We start from the raw sequence: 20,409 nt of genomic DNA on the forward strand, positions 1-20,409 counted from the left end.
CCTGGTTTTTTCACATCCAAGTGGAAATTTTTCCCACTTTTTTCACATCCAAGTGGAAATTTCCCACTTTTTTCACATCCAAGGAGAAATTTCCCGCTTTTTTTACCACCCAAGTGGAAAATTTTCCTGGTTTTTTCACATCCAAGTGGAAATTTCCTGCTTTTTTACATCCAAGTGGAAATTCCTCCCTTTTTTTCACATCCAAGTGGAAATTTTTCCTGTTTTTTTTCACATCCAAATGGAAAATTTTCCCACTTTTTTCACATCCAAGGGGAAATTTCCCACTTTTTTTAGCATTGGAAAAATTTCCCCCTTTTTTCACATCCGAGTGGAAAAATTTCCCACTTTTTTCACATCCAAGTGGAAATTTCCTGCTTTTTTTACCGTCCAAGTGGAAATTTTCCATTTCTTTCCATCCAAGTGGAAATTTCCCACTTTTTTTCCCATCCAAGGAGAAAATTCTCACTTTTTTTACCGTCCAAGTGGAAAATTTTCCTGGTTTTTTCACATCCAAGTGGAAAATTTTCCTGTTTTTTTAACATCCAAGTGGAAATTTCCCACTTCTTTTAGCATCGGAAAAATTTCCCCCTTTTTTCACATCCAAGTGAAAATTTTTCCTGATTTTTTCCATCCAAGGAGAAATTTCCCACTTTTTTCACATCCAAGTGGAAATTTCCCACTTTTTTCACATCCCAGTAGAAACTTTTCCTGGTTTTTTCACATCCAAGTGAAAATTCCTCCTTTTTTCCCCATCCAAGTGAAAATTCCTCCTTTTTTCCCATCCGAGTGGAAATTCCCCCTTTTATTCCCATCCAAGTAGAAATTCCCCCTTTTTTCCCCATCCAAGTAGAAATTCCCCTTTTTTCCCATCCGAGTGAAAATTCCCCCCTTTTTCCCCATCCAAGTGAAAATTCCCCCCTTTCTTTCCCATCCAAGTAGAAATTCCTCCTTTTTTCCCCATCCAAGTAGAAATCCCCCCTTTTTCCCCATCCAAGTGAAAATTCCCCCTTTTTCCCATCCAAGTAGAAATTCCCCCTTTTTTTCCCATCCAAGTAGAAATCCCCCCTTTTTCCCCATCCAAGTGAAAATTCCCCCTTTTTCCCATCCAAGTAGAAATTCCCCCTTTTTTTCCCATCCAAGTAGAAATCCCTCCCTCCTTTGCTCCTCCCTCTCCGCTCCACCCCCTCCCGCCGCTCTCCCTCCTCTCCCATTCCCAGTTTCCCGGTTTTCCCGCAGGCCGCGTGGCGCTGGAAGCTGGAGCAGGCCGTGCGCCAGGCGCTCCACGGCAAGCGGGATTTCCCTCTCTGGGGCCACGCTGGCCAAGGCGGCGCCGCTCCGAGCCACCGCTTCTTCTCCTACACCTTCGGCGCGGCCGGCCGGCTCCCGAGGGGCCACCTACGAGGGGCGAGTGGCGCTGGGGGAAGCCCCATGGCAAGTAAGGAACCTCTGGGGCCCCTTTTTCCGAGCGGGAATGAGGCCGGAATTGGGGTTTGGGGAAGGTCGGGGATGATCCCCGAGGTCACTCAAGGACATCACCGAGGGGCTCCTCCTTTTTGGGCATTTCCGGAGTGGGGATAAGGGAGGAGTTGGGTTGTTAAGGGGGTTGGGGGTTGGAATCCGGGCTGGAATGGGCCAGGCTCTGATTCCTGCTTCACTCGTTCCTAGAGGGAATTCTGGCCTTGAGAGCAGGCTTAGCAATGCCTGAGTTCCAAAACTTGGAATCTATGGATTGTCTCAGCCATGGCTTAGGGATTAAACCCCATAAATGAGGTGTTGATCACCCTGAAGGTGCTGCGTGGGCTGGTGCCTCTGATCAGCGTTTAGGCTTGGCCTAAAATCAAGATCTCGGCTTAAGACATGAAAACCTCACCCTCACGATGAGGAAGATCCCCATAAAAAGCCTTTGTTGGGAAAAATTTGATTCCCTGCTTCCAAAATCTCTTTGGAAGTTTATCCAGAGGGAATTCTGGCCTTCAGAGCAGGTTTAGTAAAGCCTGAGTTCCAAAACTCGGGATTTATTGTGGATTAAATCCTAAAGGCTGCCCCATAAACGAGGTGTTGATCACCCTGAAGGTGCTGCGTGGGCTGGTGCCTCTGATCAGCGTTTAGGCTTGGCCTAAAATCAAGATCTCGGCTTAAGACATGAAAACCTCACCCTCACGATGAGGAAAATCCCCATAAAAAGCCTTCGTTTGTGAAAAAATTCATTCCTTGCTTCCAAAATCTCTTTGGACTTTATCCAGAGGGAATTCTGGCCTTCAGAGCAGGCTTAGCAAAGCCTGAGTCCTAAAACTTGGGATTTATTGTGGATTAAATCCTAAAGGCTGCCCATAAATGAGGTGTTGATCACCCTGAAGGTGCTGCGTGGGCTGGTGCCTCTGATCAGCGTTTAGGCTTGGCCTAAAATCAAGATCTCGGCTTAAGACATGAAAACCTCACCCTCACGATGAGGAAGATCCCCATAAAAAGCCTTTGTTGGGAGAAATTTGATTCCCTGCTACCAAAATCTCCTTAAACTTTACCCAAACTTGAAACATCCCAACTTTTACCCAAGGAATTAAACCGAGCTTAAATACAAACTGCATTGACTGGAACAAGGGAAGTGTTCAGTAAATCCGAGCTTAAGCGAGGGAATGTCTGGGAATCAAAGGTTCCCAACCAAAATTCCTTTGATATAGGATAGAGAAGAGTCTGGGGGGTTTTTTTGGGAAAACCATGGAATATGAGCAACCTCCTCAGCCACCAAAACCTTTGGAAATCTTCTTTTCCACGAGTTTTCCACAGTTTGCTCTGGAAGCAAAAAGGATGGAGAGACTTGGTTGGAGAGAGCCTTGAAAAAATGAACGAATCCACACTAGGAATGGCTTGGGAGGGGTTTTCCTTCAGTTCCAACCCCAAATCCAAAGCCGAATCCCGAAGATTCCACGGAAAAGATTGTGGAATGGCATCCAAGGAATGTTTAGGGCAGAGCTGCACCTGAGGAGAGCCCTGGGCATCATCGCCACCTTCACTCCCTCAAAACCGTGCCCCGGTTTTTGTCCTCCCCTGCCCTAGGGCTGGAAAATCGGGATTAATCCCAACCTCTCCTGCTTCCCATGGAGTGACTCGGGTGAGGCATCCCAGGAGATCTGGGGCCGAATTAAGGGATTGCGGATGTTCAATACCTTGGATTTGAGTTCCCTTCCCACTCCTGGAATTCCTCTGCCATGATTTTGTTGCCGGAAGGTTCCGGAGCAGCGTCTTGGCCTTGGTGGCTGCTCCGGGATTTCTGAGGGAGGAGAATGTGGGAAGAGCTGTGGGAGTGGGAATTCGGGCTCTTTGGCAAAAACATCCGTGTTTTCCACGCTCTGTCCTGGAATTCCAGGTGACCTGGGGTGGGGGAAGGACAGACTCCCACTCGGATGGGGCTGGAGCAAACATGGAATTCCGGAATATCCTGAGTGGGATGCACCCACCAGGATCATCCAATCCAACTCCAAGCCCTGCACAGACATCCCAACAATCCCACCCTGCGCTTTCCAAACGCTCCTGGAGCAGCCTTGGGAATGTGCCCGTTCCGTTGGGAGCCCGTTCAGTGCCCGACACCCTCTGGGGGAAGAACCTTTTCCTAAACCCAACCTAAACCCGGCTCAGCTCCAGCTGTTCCCTCATCCCTTTTGGATTTTCCATTCCCAGCCACAAATCCAAAGGAGACGAAAGCCAAGATTTAAAATTTGGAACGCATCCAAGCAATTCTTTGGAAAACCTGGAAAAGAGCCCACCTCGTGTCGGGGTTGGAACAACAACCTCGGCGCGAGTCCAACCACCTCGTCGTGGTTTTGGTGTTGCACCATCTCCTGCCAAACTGACCCAGAGGAGGTTTGGATTAAACTTTGCCATGGAATTCCTGGCTGGGAGGGGCTGGGCTGGAATTCCCAGAGAAGCTGAGGCTGTCCCTGGATCCCTGGGAATGTCCAAGGCCAGGTGGGACACTTGGAGCAGCCATGGGGTGAGATGGTCTTCAAGGTGCCTCCAGCCCAAACCATTCCATGATTCCATCATTCCATTTCCTCTGGCTGGGCAACGCGCAGGGATCGGATTTGCTGGGATGAGGCGAGAATTACAGCGGGTGTGGGTGGAGTGGGAGACCGGGAAGATGGGAAATGCACTCCGGACCTGAGCAGGAATTCCACCATCCTTTTTTTATTCCCGTTTCTCCCTGCTTTGTCACCTCCTGGAATTCGCTTTCCCAGCCCCCACAAACCAGCTGGAATTCATGATCCCTTGGGCCTGGCGTTCCTCTCTTGTTTTCCCAGTGCCCGACACGCTGGAATTCCGGGCTGTGGTGTCGCCGTGTCCGTGGGGATGTGCCAGGCTCTGGCTGAATCCCTGTAATTAAGCAAGGATCACATGCAAGGCCCTAAAGGCACAACCCAGCACCTCCCCAAAATGTTTTTGGGATTAGGGAACGTGCAATGGATTCTTCCCACTCATCCCAGAGCAGGAAAACATGATGGGATTAAATCCTCCTCCCGCTGAAAACCAAGGCCTGGAGGTGCCTCTTGTGTCCTTGTCCTCCGAGGGATTTTTTGGATGTTTGCCATCAAATCTGGGAATGGTTTGGGTTGGGAAGAACTTGGGGAAAGATCCAATTCCGACCCCCTGCCGTGGGCGTCTTCCACGGGACTCAAAGCTCCGTCCAAGCTGGCCGAAATATTTCGGCTGTGCTTTACAAGCTCCTGTTCCATGTGGGAATGTTGGGATGTCCCTTCTGAGAGAATTCCTTGGATTCCAGGGGGACGCTGAGGTGGCGCGATGGACGCAACCACGTCGGGGATTTCCAGGAGGGCCTGGAGCACGGGTAAGCCTTGGAAAACGGGATATTCCCACTTTTCAGAGTAACCTATGGAATGGTTCATCCCGGAGGTTGTCACGTGGAGAGAGGGGACTGGCAGTGAGCGGCAGGGGATCAGTTCCGGGCAGACGTTTCCGTTCAGCTGGAATCTGATCCCTAAATCCATGGGAATTTATTCATAGGAAGTGTCTTGAAGTCGTTTTTAGATCCCTTTAAAACCTCGCTTCCATCAGGAGTTTGCACAGGGAAGAAACCATTCCATGAAATTCGCGTATTATTTATCTCGATTTTCTTGGAAGGAAGACTGGAAGATTCCTCATTTTTCCAAGGGTTTTAAGGGGGAAAAAAAGATCCCGAACACTTTTTGTCGGGAATTCCAAAACATTTCACTCGGGGAAGGGGTAAAAAGGGGGGAAAACCAAGGTTGGAAGAAACTCTGGAGAAGGAACGACGAGGAACTGGGAATGCCGCTCCCAAGGGGATGAGTTTTCCATTGGAAAAAATCCAGTGGCACCTGGGAGAAATGTCCGAGGTGGGGTTGATTCCGAGCACGGAAAGATTGGGAATCTGGGAGGTCCTTGGGTTTTTAGACTTCATCCACTACAACGGAGCCGCCCTTTTCCATGCTGCCCTTTTCCATGGTGACCTTTCCATCCCGCCCTTTTCCATGGTGTCCTTTTCCATGGTGACCTTTCCATGGTGACCTTTCCATGGTGACCTTTCCATGGTGACCTTTCCATGCCGTCCTTTTCCATGCTGCCCTTTTCCATGGTGACCTTTTCCATGGTGTCCTTTTCCTTTTCCATGCCGCCCTTTTCCATGGTGACCTTTCCATGCTGCCCTTTTCCATGGTGACCTTTCCATGGTGACCTTTTCCATGCTGACCTTTTCCATGCCGCCCTTTTCCATGGTGACCTTTTCCATGTGCCCCTGGCAGGTTTGGGATCTGCCTGGTCCCGCGGCGCTCCGAGGACCGCTACGACTGCTACAAGTGCCACTGGTACCAGGGCAAGATGAGGGGCTACGGAATCTGTGAGTAAGTAAAATCCATGGATGTGTTCCAGGGAAAAGGGGGCTCCAAGGGTTGAAAGCGGGAAATGTTGTCCGAAATCTTTGGAGCCTGGTCTGGGAATGCTTTGTGGGTTTTTAGAATTCCAGAATTGTTTGGGAGTTTAAGGATCATCCCATTCCATCCCCATTCCATGGGCAGGGACACTTCCCGCTATCCCAGGCTGCTCCAGCCTGGCCTTGGGCACTGCCAGGGATCCAGGGGCAGCCCCAGCTGCTCTGGGAATTCCAGCCCAGCCCCTCCCCACCCTCCCAGCCAGCAATTCCCAATTCCAATCCTCCCATCCAGCCCCTGCCCTCTGGCACTGGGAAGCCATTCCCCTGGCTCCTGTCCCACCAGGCCTTGGCCCCAGTCCCTTCTGCAGCTCTCCTGGAGCCCTTTAGGCCCTGCAAGGGGCTCGCAGCTCTCCCTGGAATTTTCTCTTCTGAGGTCACCCCAAATGCTTTGGCCCCTGGGAACACCGGGCTGCCCACGGATCCTGCTCATCCCTATCCCGGATTTCTCCATGCCGAGTGTGGCAGAGGAGAACCGACAACCCAACATTCCAACTGGGATAGGCCCATGGAAGAGGAACGTGGATGTTCTGCTCCTGCTTTAAACTCAGAGTTGCTCTTCCCAGAGGGATCAATGCAGGGAAGGGCTGGTGGCCACCACAAAGAGGTGGATCCAAGCCTGGCTTCCTACGGATCTGATGTTCCAGCCTGGATTCCCCAGTGCTCCCTGTGCCCAGGCTGGTGAGAGGTCATGGACTCAGTGGCCTCTCCCAGGACAATTCCAAGCCCGTGCGTTGTGTCCTTGGAAAATTTGGGAAGCTGGAATGGTCTGTCTGGTTTGGGCGACGCCCATTCCTTGAGTGCACAAGGATCAAATCCAGCGCTCTCAGACAAATATCGGGAATCTTTAGGGATGGAGCAGCCTGATCTCCTCATTTTCCTGGCTTCCTGCTCCAGGAGTAGCTGTCAGATATTCCCAGCCTGGAATTCCATCCCTCTTCCTGCAGGTATGGGAATGACACGGTCTACAAGGGCTACTTCAAGGACAACGTGCGCCAAGGCTTTGGGATCCTGGAGAACTTCTCGGCCGAGCATCCCTTCAAATACACGGGACAATGGGAAAACGACAAAAAGAATGGATATGGGGTCTGGGAAGACAGGGAGAGGTAAAGGTGGGATGGATCTGAGGTGGCTTTAGGTGTGGGAGAAGTTTGGATTTGGTGGGATAAATCCTTGTGTTTGGATGGGGAAATTTGGGATGGAGCCAGGCTTGAATTCCTTGGAAAACATTCCCAGATGGGGAAGTTTGGGATGGAGCCAGGCTTGAATTCCTTGGAAAACATTCCCAGATGGGGAAGTTTGGGATGGAGCCAGGCTTGAATTCCTTGGAAAACATTCCCGGAGTGGAGTTTGAATGGGACATCCTGGAGAACTTCTCGGCCAAGGATTCCTTCAAATCCATGGGATGATGGGAAAACGACAAAAAGAATGGATATGGGGTCTGGGAAGACAGGGAGAGGTAAAGGTGGGATGGATCTGAGGTGGCTTTAGGTGTGGGAGAAGTTTGGATTTGGTGGGGTAAATCCTCGTGTTTGGATGGGGAAGTTTGGGATGGAGCCAGGCTTGAATTCCTTGGAAAACATTCCCGGAGCGGAGTTTGAATGGGACATCCTGGAGAACTTCTCAGCCGAGGGTTCCTTCAAATCCACGAGAAAATGGGAAAACAACAAAAAGAATGGATATGGGGTCTGGGAAGACAGGGAGAGGTAAAGGTGGGATGGATTTGGATTGGGTGGGAGAAATCCCAAGGTTTGGATGGGAAGATTTGGGATGGAGGGGGTGGATTCCTGGGAAAGCATTCCGGGAGCTGAGTTGGTGTGGGACATCCTGCACATCATGGATGGAGAGCTGGGAAAACTGGGAAAAATCCCGACTTTGGCTTTTCTTGCATTCCAGAGGCGAGAGATACATCGGGATGTGGCTGGATGACCACAGGCACGGAGCCGGCATCGTGGTGACCCAGTCAGGGATCTGCTTCCAGAGGACATTCCATGCGGATAAAATGGTGGTGAGTCCAGGATTTCCATGGAATCTCTGAATCCCTGGCATGTGGAATTCGCTGCCAAGGACAAGATGGAGATTTCATTCCGGAATGAATCTTGGAGAACAAAAAGAGTCGGAAATCAGGGAAAGGTTCTTCCTTGGGACGGTGGTGGGGCACTGGATATTCCCCAGGGAATGGGCGCATTCCCGAGGTTTCCAGAGCTCCAGGAATGTTTGGATAACGCTCCCAGGGATTCACAGGGTGGGATTGTTGGGATGGCTGCGTTGGATTTTGATCCTTGTGGGCCTTTCCCACTCAGGATATTCCATGATTTTCCCATAGAAACGCTTTTGAAGAACAAGAGCTTGGTTAAGTTCCGGTTCTGAGGACCTTCCAGAGGGCAGGGATGGATGGGATTGAGGATGGAATTCCTGGCTGGGCTGGAATTCCCAGAGAAGCTGGGGCTGGATCCCTGGAAGTGTCCAAGGCCTGGCTGGAGCAGCCTGGGACAGTAGGAAGTGTCCCTGCCCATGGAATGGGATGATCCTGAAGCTCCCTTCCATCCCAAACCATTCCGAGATTCCACAACATTCCATCTTTCCTGGAGATCCCCAACCCTTCCCTTTCCAACGGGAATTCACCCATCAAACATTGGGAATTCACCGATCCAACATCGCGAGTCCAGTTCACGCAAAGGTTGGGAATTGGCGAGGAAAAACAAAGGGAATTTGGAATAAAACCATGGAAAACCCCATCCTTAAAAAAACCCAACGAGCTCATCCCTGCTTCCCAAATTCAGGAAAAACACTGGGGATGGACACTTCCCGTTAATCCTCCAGCCACGGAGAACCCGAGCAAAGCTCCGTTGCTTTGCCAGAGGCTCCTCGAACTTCCCGAAGTTTCCAGGTGGGAGCAGCCGCTCCGCTTTTCCTCATGGAAAACTGCCGGGAGCAAGCAGCTTCCCTTGGGAAGCTCGGATTTCTCCAGAGGGGGCCTTGTCCAGGAAGGAAAGAATTCCAGAGGAAAATGTCTTCCGGCTCGGGAAGTGGCCGCTGGTGACTCGGGAAGTTTCCTGGCTGCTTTGGGGATGAGGAAAGCTCCAGGTGGAAAGCTGGGGTTAAATCCCAGTGGGAAGAGAATTCCTTAGGGATAGGAATTATCCCGTGGCTTTCCCTGGAGCAGTTTCCCAGGGAATGGGCTCATTCCCGAGGTTTCCAGAGCTCTGGGAATGTTTGGATAACGCTCCCGGGGACAGGCAGGGATTGTCGGTCGGATTCCGATCCTTACGGATCCCTTCCCGCAGGGAATTCCATGATTCCGCACATTCCTGTTTTGTGGGAATCAGTTCCTAAAGAACCATCGGGAAAATATCCCGGACTTGGGAGCACCACGAGTTTGACCCCGTGACATTCCTCGGTTTCCCTTCCCAGCACAGGATCCTGCTTTTTTTGTCCCTTTCCCAAGGAAAATCCATGGAATCCTTGTGCCATTCCGAGCTTCCTCACCACTCCATGGATTTTCCAGAACTTTCTCCCGACCACAGACAGGAAAAATCGGGGAAAACCCCAACCCAAATTCTTGGCATCCGCATTCCACGAGTCGATCCCGTATCCCATCAATGGGATTTTTCCGGGATGAATCGGAGCAGGTGGGAATTCTGTGGTGTAGTGGGTTCGGTCTAAAATACTCATTACTGTTGATCTGCTGTGAGATGAGAATGAGGAGAAACGCAAAGCAGGAACCAAACTTGAGAGAATAGAAAGAAGTTGATGAACAGACCTAAAAGAGGGAAAAAAGAAAAAAAATAAAATCAGAGCACACCTTCAGAACTCTTCTCCTCCCCCCACCTTCCTCCCTTCTCCCACTGACAATGGAAAAAGACAACCCTGGAGATGTTCAGTCTGTTTACCACTTCCATAATAACCTTGGTCAGTCCTTTTAGAAAGAGAAGTCTCTTCTTGCTCATGCTATGAGAACATTATCACAACGAGACAGCTGCCCACTTCCAAATATTGTTCAGTCCATTTAGGAAGAGGAGTCTCTCTGCCTGCGTGTGAGTCCCTTCCCCCGACTTGCAGCTTTTCCCACAACTGCTTTCGAGGGCCCACTCTGGAAGTTTTTTGGGGTACAATTTTAAGGTTGAGCCGTTCAGAAACAAAAACAGAGGCCCTTCTCCTTCCCTGGGAGCAAAGGGTCTTCATCATCTTCATCGTTAGGACTATCTCTGGGAGCATCTCTAGGGACTGAGGTTTCTCCTTTCCTGTTTGGAGCAAAAGTCCTCATCTGGTTCATCTCTCGGGACTGAGGTTTCTCCTTTCCCATTTGGAGCAAAAATCCTCATCTGGTTCATCTCTCCCTGTCTAAACTTCTCATGAAATTACAGCTGCGTCAGCATCTGCCTATCTCAGTGCAGGTGCTTTTGCTCACGAGCTGAACGCTCCACCCCCCAGATCTTCATGGAATTACAACGGGATACTCTGATATATCATAGCTTCACAACAGAATTTCAGCTTTAAGCATCTCCTCTCTCTCTTCCCTCAGGTTTTCAGCTCTTCACAGCAATAAAAGGGTGTCTCGGTTTTGAAAGACAGGTGTGTGCTAAGGAAGGCAGAGGCCCCCCTTGAAGTGGCAGATATAACCCCTTTTCCCTCCAAGTTATTATATTTTGAAATCAAGAGCCTTTAGGCGAAGATGTGGGAAATAGGAATAACAGTTCTTTACTATTATATATATATATGTATATAACCAGTCAAACGAAAACAACAACAACTATGGCAGTAACAGCAATCACAAACCCAGTGCCAGCCTTCTCGGCTGTCGGGCCTTTCCCCTCGGGTGCAGTTCCGCTCGCAGCGGCAGGGGCGCTGGCGGCTCCCGGTGAGCAGGGCAGGTGCGATGGTTTCCCCGCGGCCTGCAGGGGGCGCTCCGGAGCGAGCTCGGGGAGCACGCGGCACCGGTGCCCTGGGATCCCGGGAGGGATGGAACAAAGGCTTCACAAACCCCTGGGCAGCCGATCCCGGGCTCTCAGGAACAGCAGGCTGGAACGGCAGGGACGAACGCAAATCCCGGGTGGCAGACGAGATGTATCCAGATGGGAGAACCCCACGGAGGCCCAGGCAGGCAGGGTGAGCAGGGCTACAGCGTAGCGAAAGCTCGAAGCAGCAGCGGGGCAGGGCAGCCACAGCCCGGTCTCCAGCAGGGCAGGGAAAGCGGCTTTTGGGGTCCCGGCGTTGTTTCCAGCAGGAAGAAAGAACGGCCAAAAAGAAAGAAGCCAGCAGCTCCTTTCTCTGCAGCTTCTCTCTCCGGACGCTCCGAGCGACACTGACCCCACACCCAGGTGTAGACAAAGGAGTAGCCAGGCCCGCCCCACTCCCTTTTTTGTCTTTCTTAAGTACAGCTATTTGTCCCCTAGCAACATGCATATGGGAGAAAATTCCTTTAACAGGAAAAAACTAAGACTAAACTGAAACCCCCAACAAAGGGTTAATCTCACCTCGGCCTTGCAGCTTTGCAGCTGGAATGTTGAATTTTTCTCATCGCAGTGGAGAGGGGGGAGAGCCGAGCCGCTCCGGCTGCCCACGGCAAGGCAGTGGGGGGGGTTCCCACGGCTGGAAACAGGTCCATGGCTTCAGGATGGCCGTGGCCCGGCCTGGCCTGGCCCAAGCAGGGCCTGGCTGGGCCCGCTGGCCCCCACTCGGGGCCCGCAGCCACCTGTGCCAGCGCCGGAAACGAGAGAGAGCTTGGAGGGGGAGTTTGTCTGTTCTTAAGTGTGGATCACAGAGGGGGTCACAGCTTTGAGTGGCTCAGAGAATTGTCCATGTTCCAACTGGCCGCTGATAGGTTCTGCCAGGTCCCAGAGGAAGCTGTCAGCACCCTCAGCAAGGACGTCCCTTCCGGGACTCTCCTTGCCAAGCCATGACATCAGGCTATGAGAACATTATCACAACGAGACAGCCGCCCACTTCCAAATATTGTTCAGTCCGTTTAGGAAGAGGAGTCTCTCTGCTCGCATGTGAGTCCCTTCCCCCGACTTGCAGCTTTTCCCACAACTGCTTTCGAGGGTCCACTCTTGAAGTTTTTTGGGGTACAATTTTAAGGTTGAGCCGTTCAGAAACAAAAACAGAGGCCCTTCTCCTTCCCTGGGAGCAAAGGGTCTTCCTCATCTTCATCGTTAGGACTGTCTCTGGGAGCATCTCTAGGGACTGAGGTTTTCTCCTTTCCCATTTGGAGCCAAAGTCCTCATCTGGTTCATCTCTAGGGACTGAGGTTTCTTCTTTCCCATTTGGAGCAAAAATCCTCATCTGGTTCATCTCGGGACTGAGGTTTTCTCCTTTCCCGTTCAGAGCAAAAGTCCTCATCTGGTCCATCTCTCCCTGTCCAAACTTCTCATGAAATTACAGCTGCGTCAGCATCTGCCTATCTCAGCGCAGGTGCTTCTGCTCACGAGTTGAACACTCCACCCCCCGTATCTTCATGGAATTACAACGGGATACTCTGATATATCACAGCTTCACAACAGAATTTCAGCTTTAAGCATCTCCTCTCTCTCTTCCCTCAGGTTTTCAGTTCTTCACAGCAATAAAAGGGTTACTCTCACCTCGGCCTTGCAGCTTTGCAGCTGGAATGTTGAATTTTTCTCATCGCAGTGGAGAGGGGGGAGAGCCGAGCCGCTCCGGCTGCCCACGGCAAGGCAGTGGGGGGGGTTCCACGGCTGGAACAGGGTCCATCGGCCTCCAGGATGGCCGTGGCCCGGCCCGGGCCTGGCCCAAGCAGGGCCTGGCCGGGCCCACTGGCCCCCACACGGGGCCCGCAGCCACCTGTCCCAGCGCCGGAAACGAGAGAGAGCTCGGAGGGGGAGTTTGTCTGTTCTTAACTGTGGATCACAGAGGGGGTCACAGCTTTGAGTGGCTCAGAGAATTGTCCATGTTCCAACTGGCCGCTGATAGGTTCTGCCAGCTCCCAGTATCCCTTCCGGAACTCTCCTTGCCAAGCCATGGCAGCGGGGCGGGAATTCAGCGTTTTTCCTCTCCCATCCGAAGGGTTCCGGAATTCTGCTCCTGGAAGACGACTCCGTCTACGAAGGGAACTTCACGGAAGATCTGACCTTCGTAGGAAAGGTGGGAATCTCCTCCCTCTCCTCCCGGAATTGCTGCGTGGATTCATCTGGCAAGGGTCCTTCCGGAAAAAAAAAATCCCCCTTTGCCTGGGCTTTGGGATCTTTTTAGCGCAGAAGGAGCGGAAGGTTGGGAATTTTGGGAATTGTTCGGGGTTTTCAGGGTTCAGTTCCTTCAGGTTGGGGCTTTTTGGTTGAGGTTTTGGGGTTTTTGGGGGTTTATGGGACATTTTTGGTTGAATTTTGGGGGTTTTGGGGTTTTTATTGGGTTTTCTGGGACATTTCAGTTGAGGTTTTTGGAGGTTTTTGTTTTTATTTTTCTTGGGTTTTTCTGGGACATTTTTTGGTTGAATTTTTGGGGTTTTTGTTTTTCTTTTTGGTTGGGTTATTTTGGGTTTTCGGGGACATTTTTGGTTGAAGTTCTGGGGTTTTTTGGGGTTTTTTATTGGGTTTTCTGGGACATTTTTGGTTGAAGTTTTGGGTTTTTTTGTTGGGTCTTTATTGGGCTTTTCAGGACATTTTTGGTTGAATTTTTGGGGTTTTTTTGGTTGGGTTTTTGGGGTATTTTTGGCTGAGTCTTTTGGGGTTTGGGGTTTTTTTCTTTTTTTTGGGTTGTTTTGGGTTTTCTGGGACATTTTTGGTCAAAGTTTTGGGGTTTTTTGGGTTTTTTAATTGGGTTTTTATTGGGTTTTCTGGGACATTTTTGCTTGAGTTTTTTGAGGATTTTGTTGGGTTATTTGGGGTTTCTATGGGACATTTTTGGTTGAATTTTGGGGTTTTGGGAGTTTTTTGGTTGGGTTTTTGGGGTATTTTTGGCTGAGTCTTTTTTTTGGGTTGTTTTGGGTTTTCTGGGACATTTTTGGTTGAATTTTTGGGGTTTTTATTGGGTTTTCTGGGACATTTTTGGTTGAGGTTTTTGGAGGTTTTTGTTTTTATTTTTCTTGGGTTTTTCTGGGACACTTTTGGTTGAATTTTTGGGGTTTTTATTGGGTTTTTATTGGGTTTTTCAGGACATTTTTGGTCGAAGTTTTGGGGTTTTTTTGGTTGGGTTTTCTGGGACATTTTTGGTTGAATTTTTGGGTTTTTTTGGGTTTTTCTTGGGTTTTTATGGGACATTTTTGGTTGAATTTTGGGGGTTTTGGGGTTTTTTTGGTTGGGTTTTTGGGGTATTTTTGGCTGAGTCTTTTGGGGTTTGGGGTTTTTTTCTTTTTTTTGGGTTATTTTGGATTTTCGGGGACATTTTTGGTTGAATTTTTGGGGTTTTTATTGGGTTTTCTGGGACATTTCAGTTGAGGTTTTTGGAGGTTTTTGTTTTTATTTTTCTTGGGTTTTTATGGGACATTTTTGGTTGAATTTTTGGGGGTTTTTTTGGTTTTTTATTGGGTTTTCTGGGACCTTTTCGGCCACTTTTTTTTTTTTTTTGGGGTTTTTATTGGGATTTATGGGACATTTTTGGTTGAGTTTTGGGAGTTTTTTGGGGTTTTTTTCTTGGATTTTTATGGGACATTTTTGGTTGAGTTTTGGGGTTTTTCTTTTTTGTTGTTTTTTGGATTATTTTGGGGTTTCTGGGACCTTTTGGTTGAGTCTTTTGGAGGTTTTTTGTTGGGATTTATGGGACATTTTCGCTTGAGTTTTTTGGGTTTTTTTTGGGTTATTTTGGGTTTTCTGGGACATTTTTGCTTGAGTTTTTTTGGTTTTTTTAATTGGGTTATTTTGGGGTTTATGGGACATTTTCACTTCAGTTTTTTTGGGTTTTTTATTGGGTCATTTTGGGGTTTATGGGACATTTTTGCTTGAGTTTTTTTGGGGTTTTTTATTGGGTCATTTTGGGGTTTATGGGACATTTTTGCTTGAGTTTTTTTGGGGTTTTTTATTGGGTCATCTTGGGGTTTATGGGACATTTTTGCTTGAGTTTTTTTGGGGTTTTTTATTGGGTCATTTTGGGGTTTATAGGACGTTTTCGCTTGAGTTTTTTTGGGGTTTTTTATTGGGTCATTTTGGGGTTTATGGGACATTTTTGGTTGTGGTTTTGTGGTTTTTTTTTTTGTTTTCTGGGGTTTTTTTTGATTATTTTGGGGTTTATGGGACATTTTTGCTTGAGTTCTTTTGGGTTTTTAATTGGGTTATTTTGGGCTTTATGGGACATTTTCACTTCAGTTTTTTGGGGTTTTTTATTGGGTCATTTTGGGGTTTATGGGACATTTTTGCTTGAGTTTTTTTGGGGTTTTTTATTGGGTCATTTTGGGGTTTATGGGACATTTTTGGTTGTGGTTTTGTGGTTTTTTTTTTGTTTTCTGGGGTTTTTTTTGATTATTTTGGGGTTTATGGGACATTTTTGCTTGAGTTTTTTTGGGTTTTTAATTGGGTTATTTTGGGCTTTATGGGACATTTTCACTTCAGTTTTTTGGGGTTTTTTATTGGGTCATTTTGGGGTTTATAGGACGTTTTCGCTTGAGTTTTTTTGGGGTTTTTTATTGGGTCATTTTGGGGTTTATGGGACATTTTTGCTTGAGTTTTTTTGGGGTTTTTTATTGGGTCATTTTGGGGTTTATGGGACATTTTTGCTTGAGTTTTTTTGGGGTTTTTTATTGGGTCATTTTGGGGTTTATGGGACATTTTTGCTTGAGTTTTTTTGGGGTTTTTTATTGGGTCATTTTGGGGTTTATGGGACATTTTTGGCTGTGTTTTTTGGGGTTTCTGTTGGGTTCCTCCTGGGTTTTATGGGACTTTTTCCGGTGCAGCTGCACCCAAGATCCTCTTTCATTCCCAAACCAGAAACCTTTGAGGCTTCGGGGCGCTTGGGGCCCCAGGAAATGTTGCCAAACCCCGCAGGGTTGCAGCTGAAATTCGGGATTTTGCAATCCGGGCCCTGCCCTGATTCGTCCGATGTTTCGGGGTCAGTTTCCATCCCAAATATTTGCTGCAAAGTGTTGAATATCCCAGGATATCATCGTTGCCAAACTGAATTGGGAATTTAATAATTAATAGACATTTTAATAATCCATAGGGAAATTAATAAGAATTTATTGATGAATAGAGAATTTAGGAAGAGAGAATTTAATAATAACGAATGGAAGCGCAGCAGATGTAATAAGGATTTAATAATAAATGGAGAATTTAATAATAGGGAATTTAATAATAGGGAATTTAATAATAGGGAATTTAATAATAGAGAATTTAATAATGGAGAATTTAATAATAGAGATTTTTTACAATAAATAGAGAATTTAGTAATAGAGAATTTAATAATAAATAATGTTGAGATTTGAATAATGCATGGAGAAATTAAAAAGAATTTATTAATAAATAGAGAATTTATAGATGAGAATTTAATAATGGAGAATTTAGTAATAAATAGAGAATTTAGGAATAGAGAATTTAATCATAACTAATGGAATAGCAGAAAATGTAATGGGAATTTAGTAATAAATGGAGAATTTAGTAATAAATTGAGATTTTTAATAATAAATAGGGAACTTAATGAGAATTTAATAATAAATAATGTAGTGATTTTAATAATACATAGAGAAATTATAAAGAATTGATTAATAAATGAGGATTTAATAATGGAGATGATCCCGAAAAATCCCGGATGATCCCAGATAATCCAGAATAATCCCAGATAATCCCAGATGATCCCAGATGATCCCGGATAATCCCAGATGATCCCGGATGATCCCGGATAATCCTGGGTAATCCCGGATAATCCTGGATGATCCTGGGTGATCCCAGATGATCCCAGATAATCCCGGATGATCCCGGATGATTCTGGGTGATCCCAGATAATCCTGGATGATCCCAGATGATCCTGGATGATCCCGGATGATCCTGGGTGATCCCAGATGATCCCAGATAATCCCAGATGATCCCGGATAATCCCGGATGATCCTGGGTGAACCCGGATGATCCCAGATAATCCCGGGTGATCCCAGATGATCCCGGATAATCCCGGATAATCCCGGGTGATCCCAGATAATCCTGGATGATCCCGGGTGATCCCAGCTAATCCCAGCTAATCCCGGCTAATCCCAGATTTCCGCTCCGCAGGGAAAGCTCTCCTTTGCCAACGGCTTCGTTTTGGAGGGAACCTTCAGCGCCAGGAAGGGCCGAGGGCTGCAGACCCACGGCACCCTCAACACTTCCATGGAAAAGCCGGAGGAGCCGAGATCCAGAACGTGAGCGCCGGGAAGGGCGGCCTTGGGAATGCGGCGTTGGGATCCTTCCCGGAGGAGCTCGGGATGGATCCCGCCATGGATCAGGGAAAGCTGGGCTGGGAATGGATCCGAACGTGGATCTGAGGGCAAGGGGAGAGGGAGGAAAGGGCGGGAATTGTAGGTGGGAAGGGGGGAATTCCATCGGGAATTGGGGGATGGATGTTCTATGGCCATCCTGGGATTCGTTCCATAGGGAATTAGGGGATGGATGTTCTATGGCCATCCTGGGATTTTCCTGGGATTCATTCCATAGGGAATTAGGGGATGGATGTTTTAGGGCCATCCTGGGATTGTCCTGGGATTCATTCCATAGGGAATTAGGGGATGGATGTTTTATGGCCATCCTGGGATTGTCCTGGGATTCATTCCATAGGGAATTAGGGGATGGATGTTCTATGGCCATCCTGGGATTCGTTCCATCGGGAATTAGGGGATGGATGTTTTATGGCCATCCTGGGATTTTCCTGGGATTCATTCCATAGGGAATTAGGGGATGGATGTTTTAGGGCCATCCTGGGGTTCATTCCATAGGGAATTAGGGGATGGATGTTCTATGGCCATCCTGGGATTTTCCTGGGATTCATTCCATAGGGAATTAGGGGATGGATGTTTTAGGGCCATTCTGGGACTTTCCTGGGATTCATTCCATAGGGAATTAGGGGATGGATGTTCTATGGCCATCCTGGGATTCATTCCATAGGGAATTATGGGATGGATGTGTGACTGCCATGGAATCCCATGGAGTAATTCCCATGAATCCCGAATTGGGACGCTCTGCTTGTTAAACACCGCCTGGATTCACCGCTTTAATTCCAATGAGAGATTCCCGGTGGGAAAAGCAGCTGCCTGTCCTCCCAAATTCCACTTCCCCTCACAAATCCCAATTGAATTCCCTCTTCTTTTCCTCTCCAAAACATTCCCAGTCCCTCCGAGGATTCTGTGGGAGAGAAGGAATTCCTTTTTCCCGAGTTATCCCGGCAGGAACAGCTCCCGGCAGCGGTCGCTCCACTCCTCTTATCCGGCTTTTCCGCCGGATCTCCGACGAGATAAATGCTCTTATTTAGGAATTTTTGGGAATATCCAGCAGCGCACAGAGCAGGAAGCCCCGGGATCAATTCATCAGCACAAATCCCAATTTTTTATGTCCCATGCACCTGGAATATTTTTTCCCCCAGGGAATTTTGTTGCTGGGACAGAGGCTTGAGGTGCTTTTATGGAATTTCCATTTAGGATTATCCTGGAATTGGGAAAATTTTGGTGAGAACGGAGCTTAAAACTGATCCCATTCCCAGCCATTCCATGGGCAGGGATCTCCCACTATCCCAGGGTGATCCAAATCCAGCCTTGGGCACTGCCAGGGATCCAGGGGCAGCCCCAGATTCTCTGGCAATTCCAGCCCAGCCCCTCCCCACCCTCCCAGCCAGGAATTCCTTCCCAAGATCCCACCGAAATCTCCATTTTTCCAAGGGGAAGCCATTCCCTGGCTCCTGTCCCTCCATCCCTCATCCCAAATCCCTCTCCAGCTCTCCTGGAGCCCCTTCACGCCCTGGAATCCTTCCCTTCTCCAGGAGAACATTCCCAGCTCTCCCAGCTCTGTGTCGATATCAAATCCCGCACAACGTTCCCGTCAGGAATTCCCATGAGGAAATCCGCAATAATTGAGGAAGGCCATGGAAAATCCTAATCCCGCCTTGTTTCCCAGCCAGCTGGGCCTCAAGGAATTCCCGGTGGAGAAAAGATGGGAAGGGATCTTTGAGCAATTCCTGGAATTCGTCCGCTGCGGCTGCAAGGAGGAAATGGAGGAATCTTTCACGGGATTCCACATCCAAAGCAGCAAGGAGCTGAGGAAATCCCAGGAATACCTGTTCTGCCAAAGGTACCGCAGGCCCTCCTTCCCAGCGAATCCAAGGATTCTCCCGCTCTTCCCGCTCGGGAGACGGGAGGAGGAATTTTCCACCTCCACGGGATGTCGAGAGCCATCCGCATCCGTGGAAAATCCGTTCATTCCGATTCTCCCCGTTTCCCTTTGGATTTCCCATCCCGATTTCTCCCTGCGTGGTTTTCCTTCCTCACCTCCCGTTTCTCCAGGGGCACCGAGGAGATCTCCTGGAAAACCGAAGATATCCTGGAAGAGCTCGTCCAGCATCAGGAGCTGGAGTCACTCCAGAGGTATTTGGAGCAGGTAAAAATTCCAGTGATTCGTCAAATTGATAAAATCCCAGGTTTTTCCACCAGATCCGGCCAAACTGTGGGCACATAAACCCTGCCGGTGACTTCCAGAGCTTTTCCATAGGATTTGTGGAGAAAAAGCTTCTCCTTCCTGGTTTTTGGGCACTTGGAGCAGAGCTCCGAGGCCGGGAAGTGAGGATCGAACTCCATTCCCTGTTCCCAGCCTGGAGCAGGGAATATGCAGCTCCTGGGAATGATTCCTGGCATTCCAGGCTCTCTCCGAGATTGTTTTTCCCTCTCTCTGGAATATTCCAGCAAATCCCATCAGAACAGCAAATTCCAGCTGGAAAAGGAGAGGGAAAGGATTTAAGGCAGCCGAAATATCCCAAATTCCAGCTGATCATTCCAGGCTCTCTCCGAGGTTGTTTTTCCCTCTCTCTGGAATATTCCAGCAAATCCCATCGGAACAGCAAATTCCAGCTGGAAAAGGAGAGGGAAAGGATTCGTGGCATCCAAAATATCCCAAATTCCAGCTGATCATTCCAGGCTGCTTCTCCCAGGAGGAGCTTGGGAGCCCTTTTGGGATTTCCCTCCACTCCTCACCGGTAACGTTGGATTTTCCAGGCGCTGAAGTCTTCCCTGCATCCCTTGGGAAAGCTCCTGAGGGCTCTGACCGTGGTTTTCCAGGCCACTTATTCTGGGATCGGGGCCACCAGGCACCTGCTGAGCATGGCCCAAGAGGAGGTCAAGTTCTACGCCCAGAAAATTTGGGAATTCTACCAGTAAGTCCAACACGGAGCTTCTTCCGTAGGGCGGGAGCGCGGAGTGGAGCTTTGGGGTGGTGGTTTTAGGTTGGTGTTCCTCATCCTTGGGAATTCTTGGGAATTCTTGGGAATTGAGTTGCTTCCTCGAGGTGATGGTGTCCAGCAGAGCCCGAATCCGTGGGGTTGGAGATCCGTGGTGGAAGGAAAAA

General features: G+C 48.7%; 1 protein-coding gene and 1 long non-coding RNA gene across 2 annotated transcripts in view; both read left to right on the plus strand.

The window, feature by feature from the left end:
• ALS2CL (ALS2 C-terminal like) overlaps positions 1-20,409 on the plus strand; it is a 51,292-nt gene that overhangs the window by 22,767 nt on the left and 8,116 nt on the right. The window contains 11 exon segments of the mRNA XM_039549339.1: positions 1,237-1,383; positions 1,386-1,435; positions 4,775-4,840; positions 5,772-5,870; positions 6,904-7,062; positions 7,853-7,964; positions 12,980-13,057; positions 17,101-17,228; positions 18,970-19,143; positions 19,356-19,449; positions 20,061-20,218. Of these exon segments, the coding sequence (XP_039405273.1) occupies positions 1,237-1,383; positions 1,386-1,435; positions 4,775-4,840; positions 5,772-5,870; positions 6,904-7,062; positions 7,853-7,964; positions 12,980-13,057; positions 17,101-17,228; positions 18,970-19,143; positions 19,356-19,449; positions 20,061-20,218 (1,265 nt within the window).
• Positions 1,481-2,356, plus strand: LOC120409652. The gene is made up of 2 exons (XR_005601390.1): positions 1,481-1,770; positions 2,056-2,356. It is a non-coding gene; the product is annotated as an uncharacterized LOC120409652 (long non-coding RNA).

This window comes from Corvus cornix, chromosome 2 (assembly GCF_000738735.6).
Source record: "Corvus cornix cornix isolate S_Up_H32 chromosome 2, ASM73873v5, whole genome shotgun sequence".
Classification (NCBI taxonomy): Eukaryota; Metazoa; Chordata; class Aves; order Passeriformes; family Corvidae; genus Corvus; species Corvus cornix.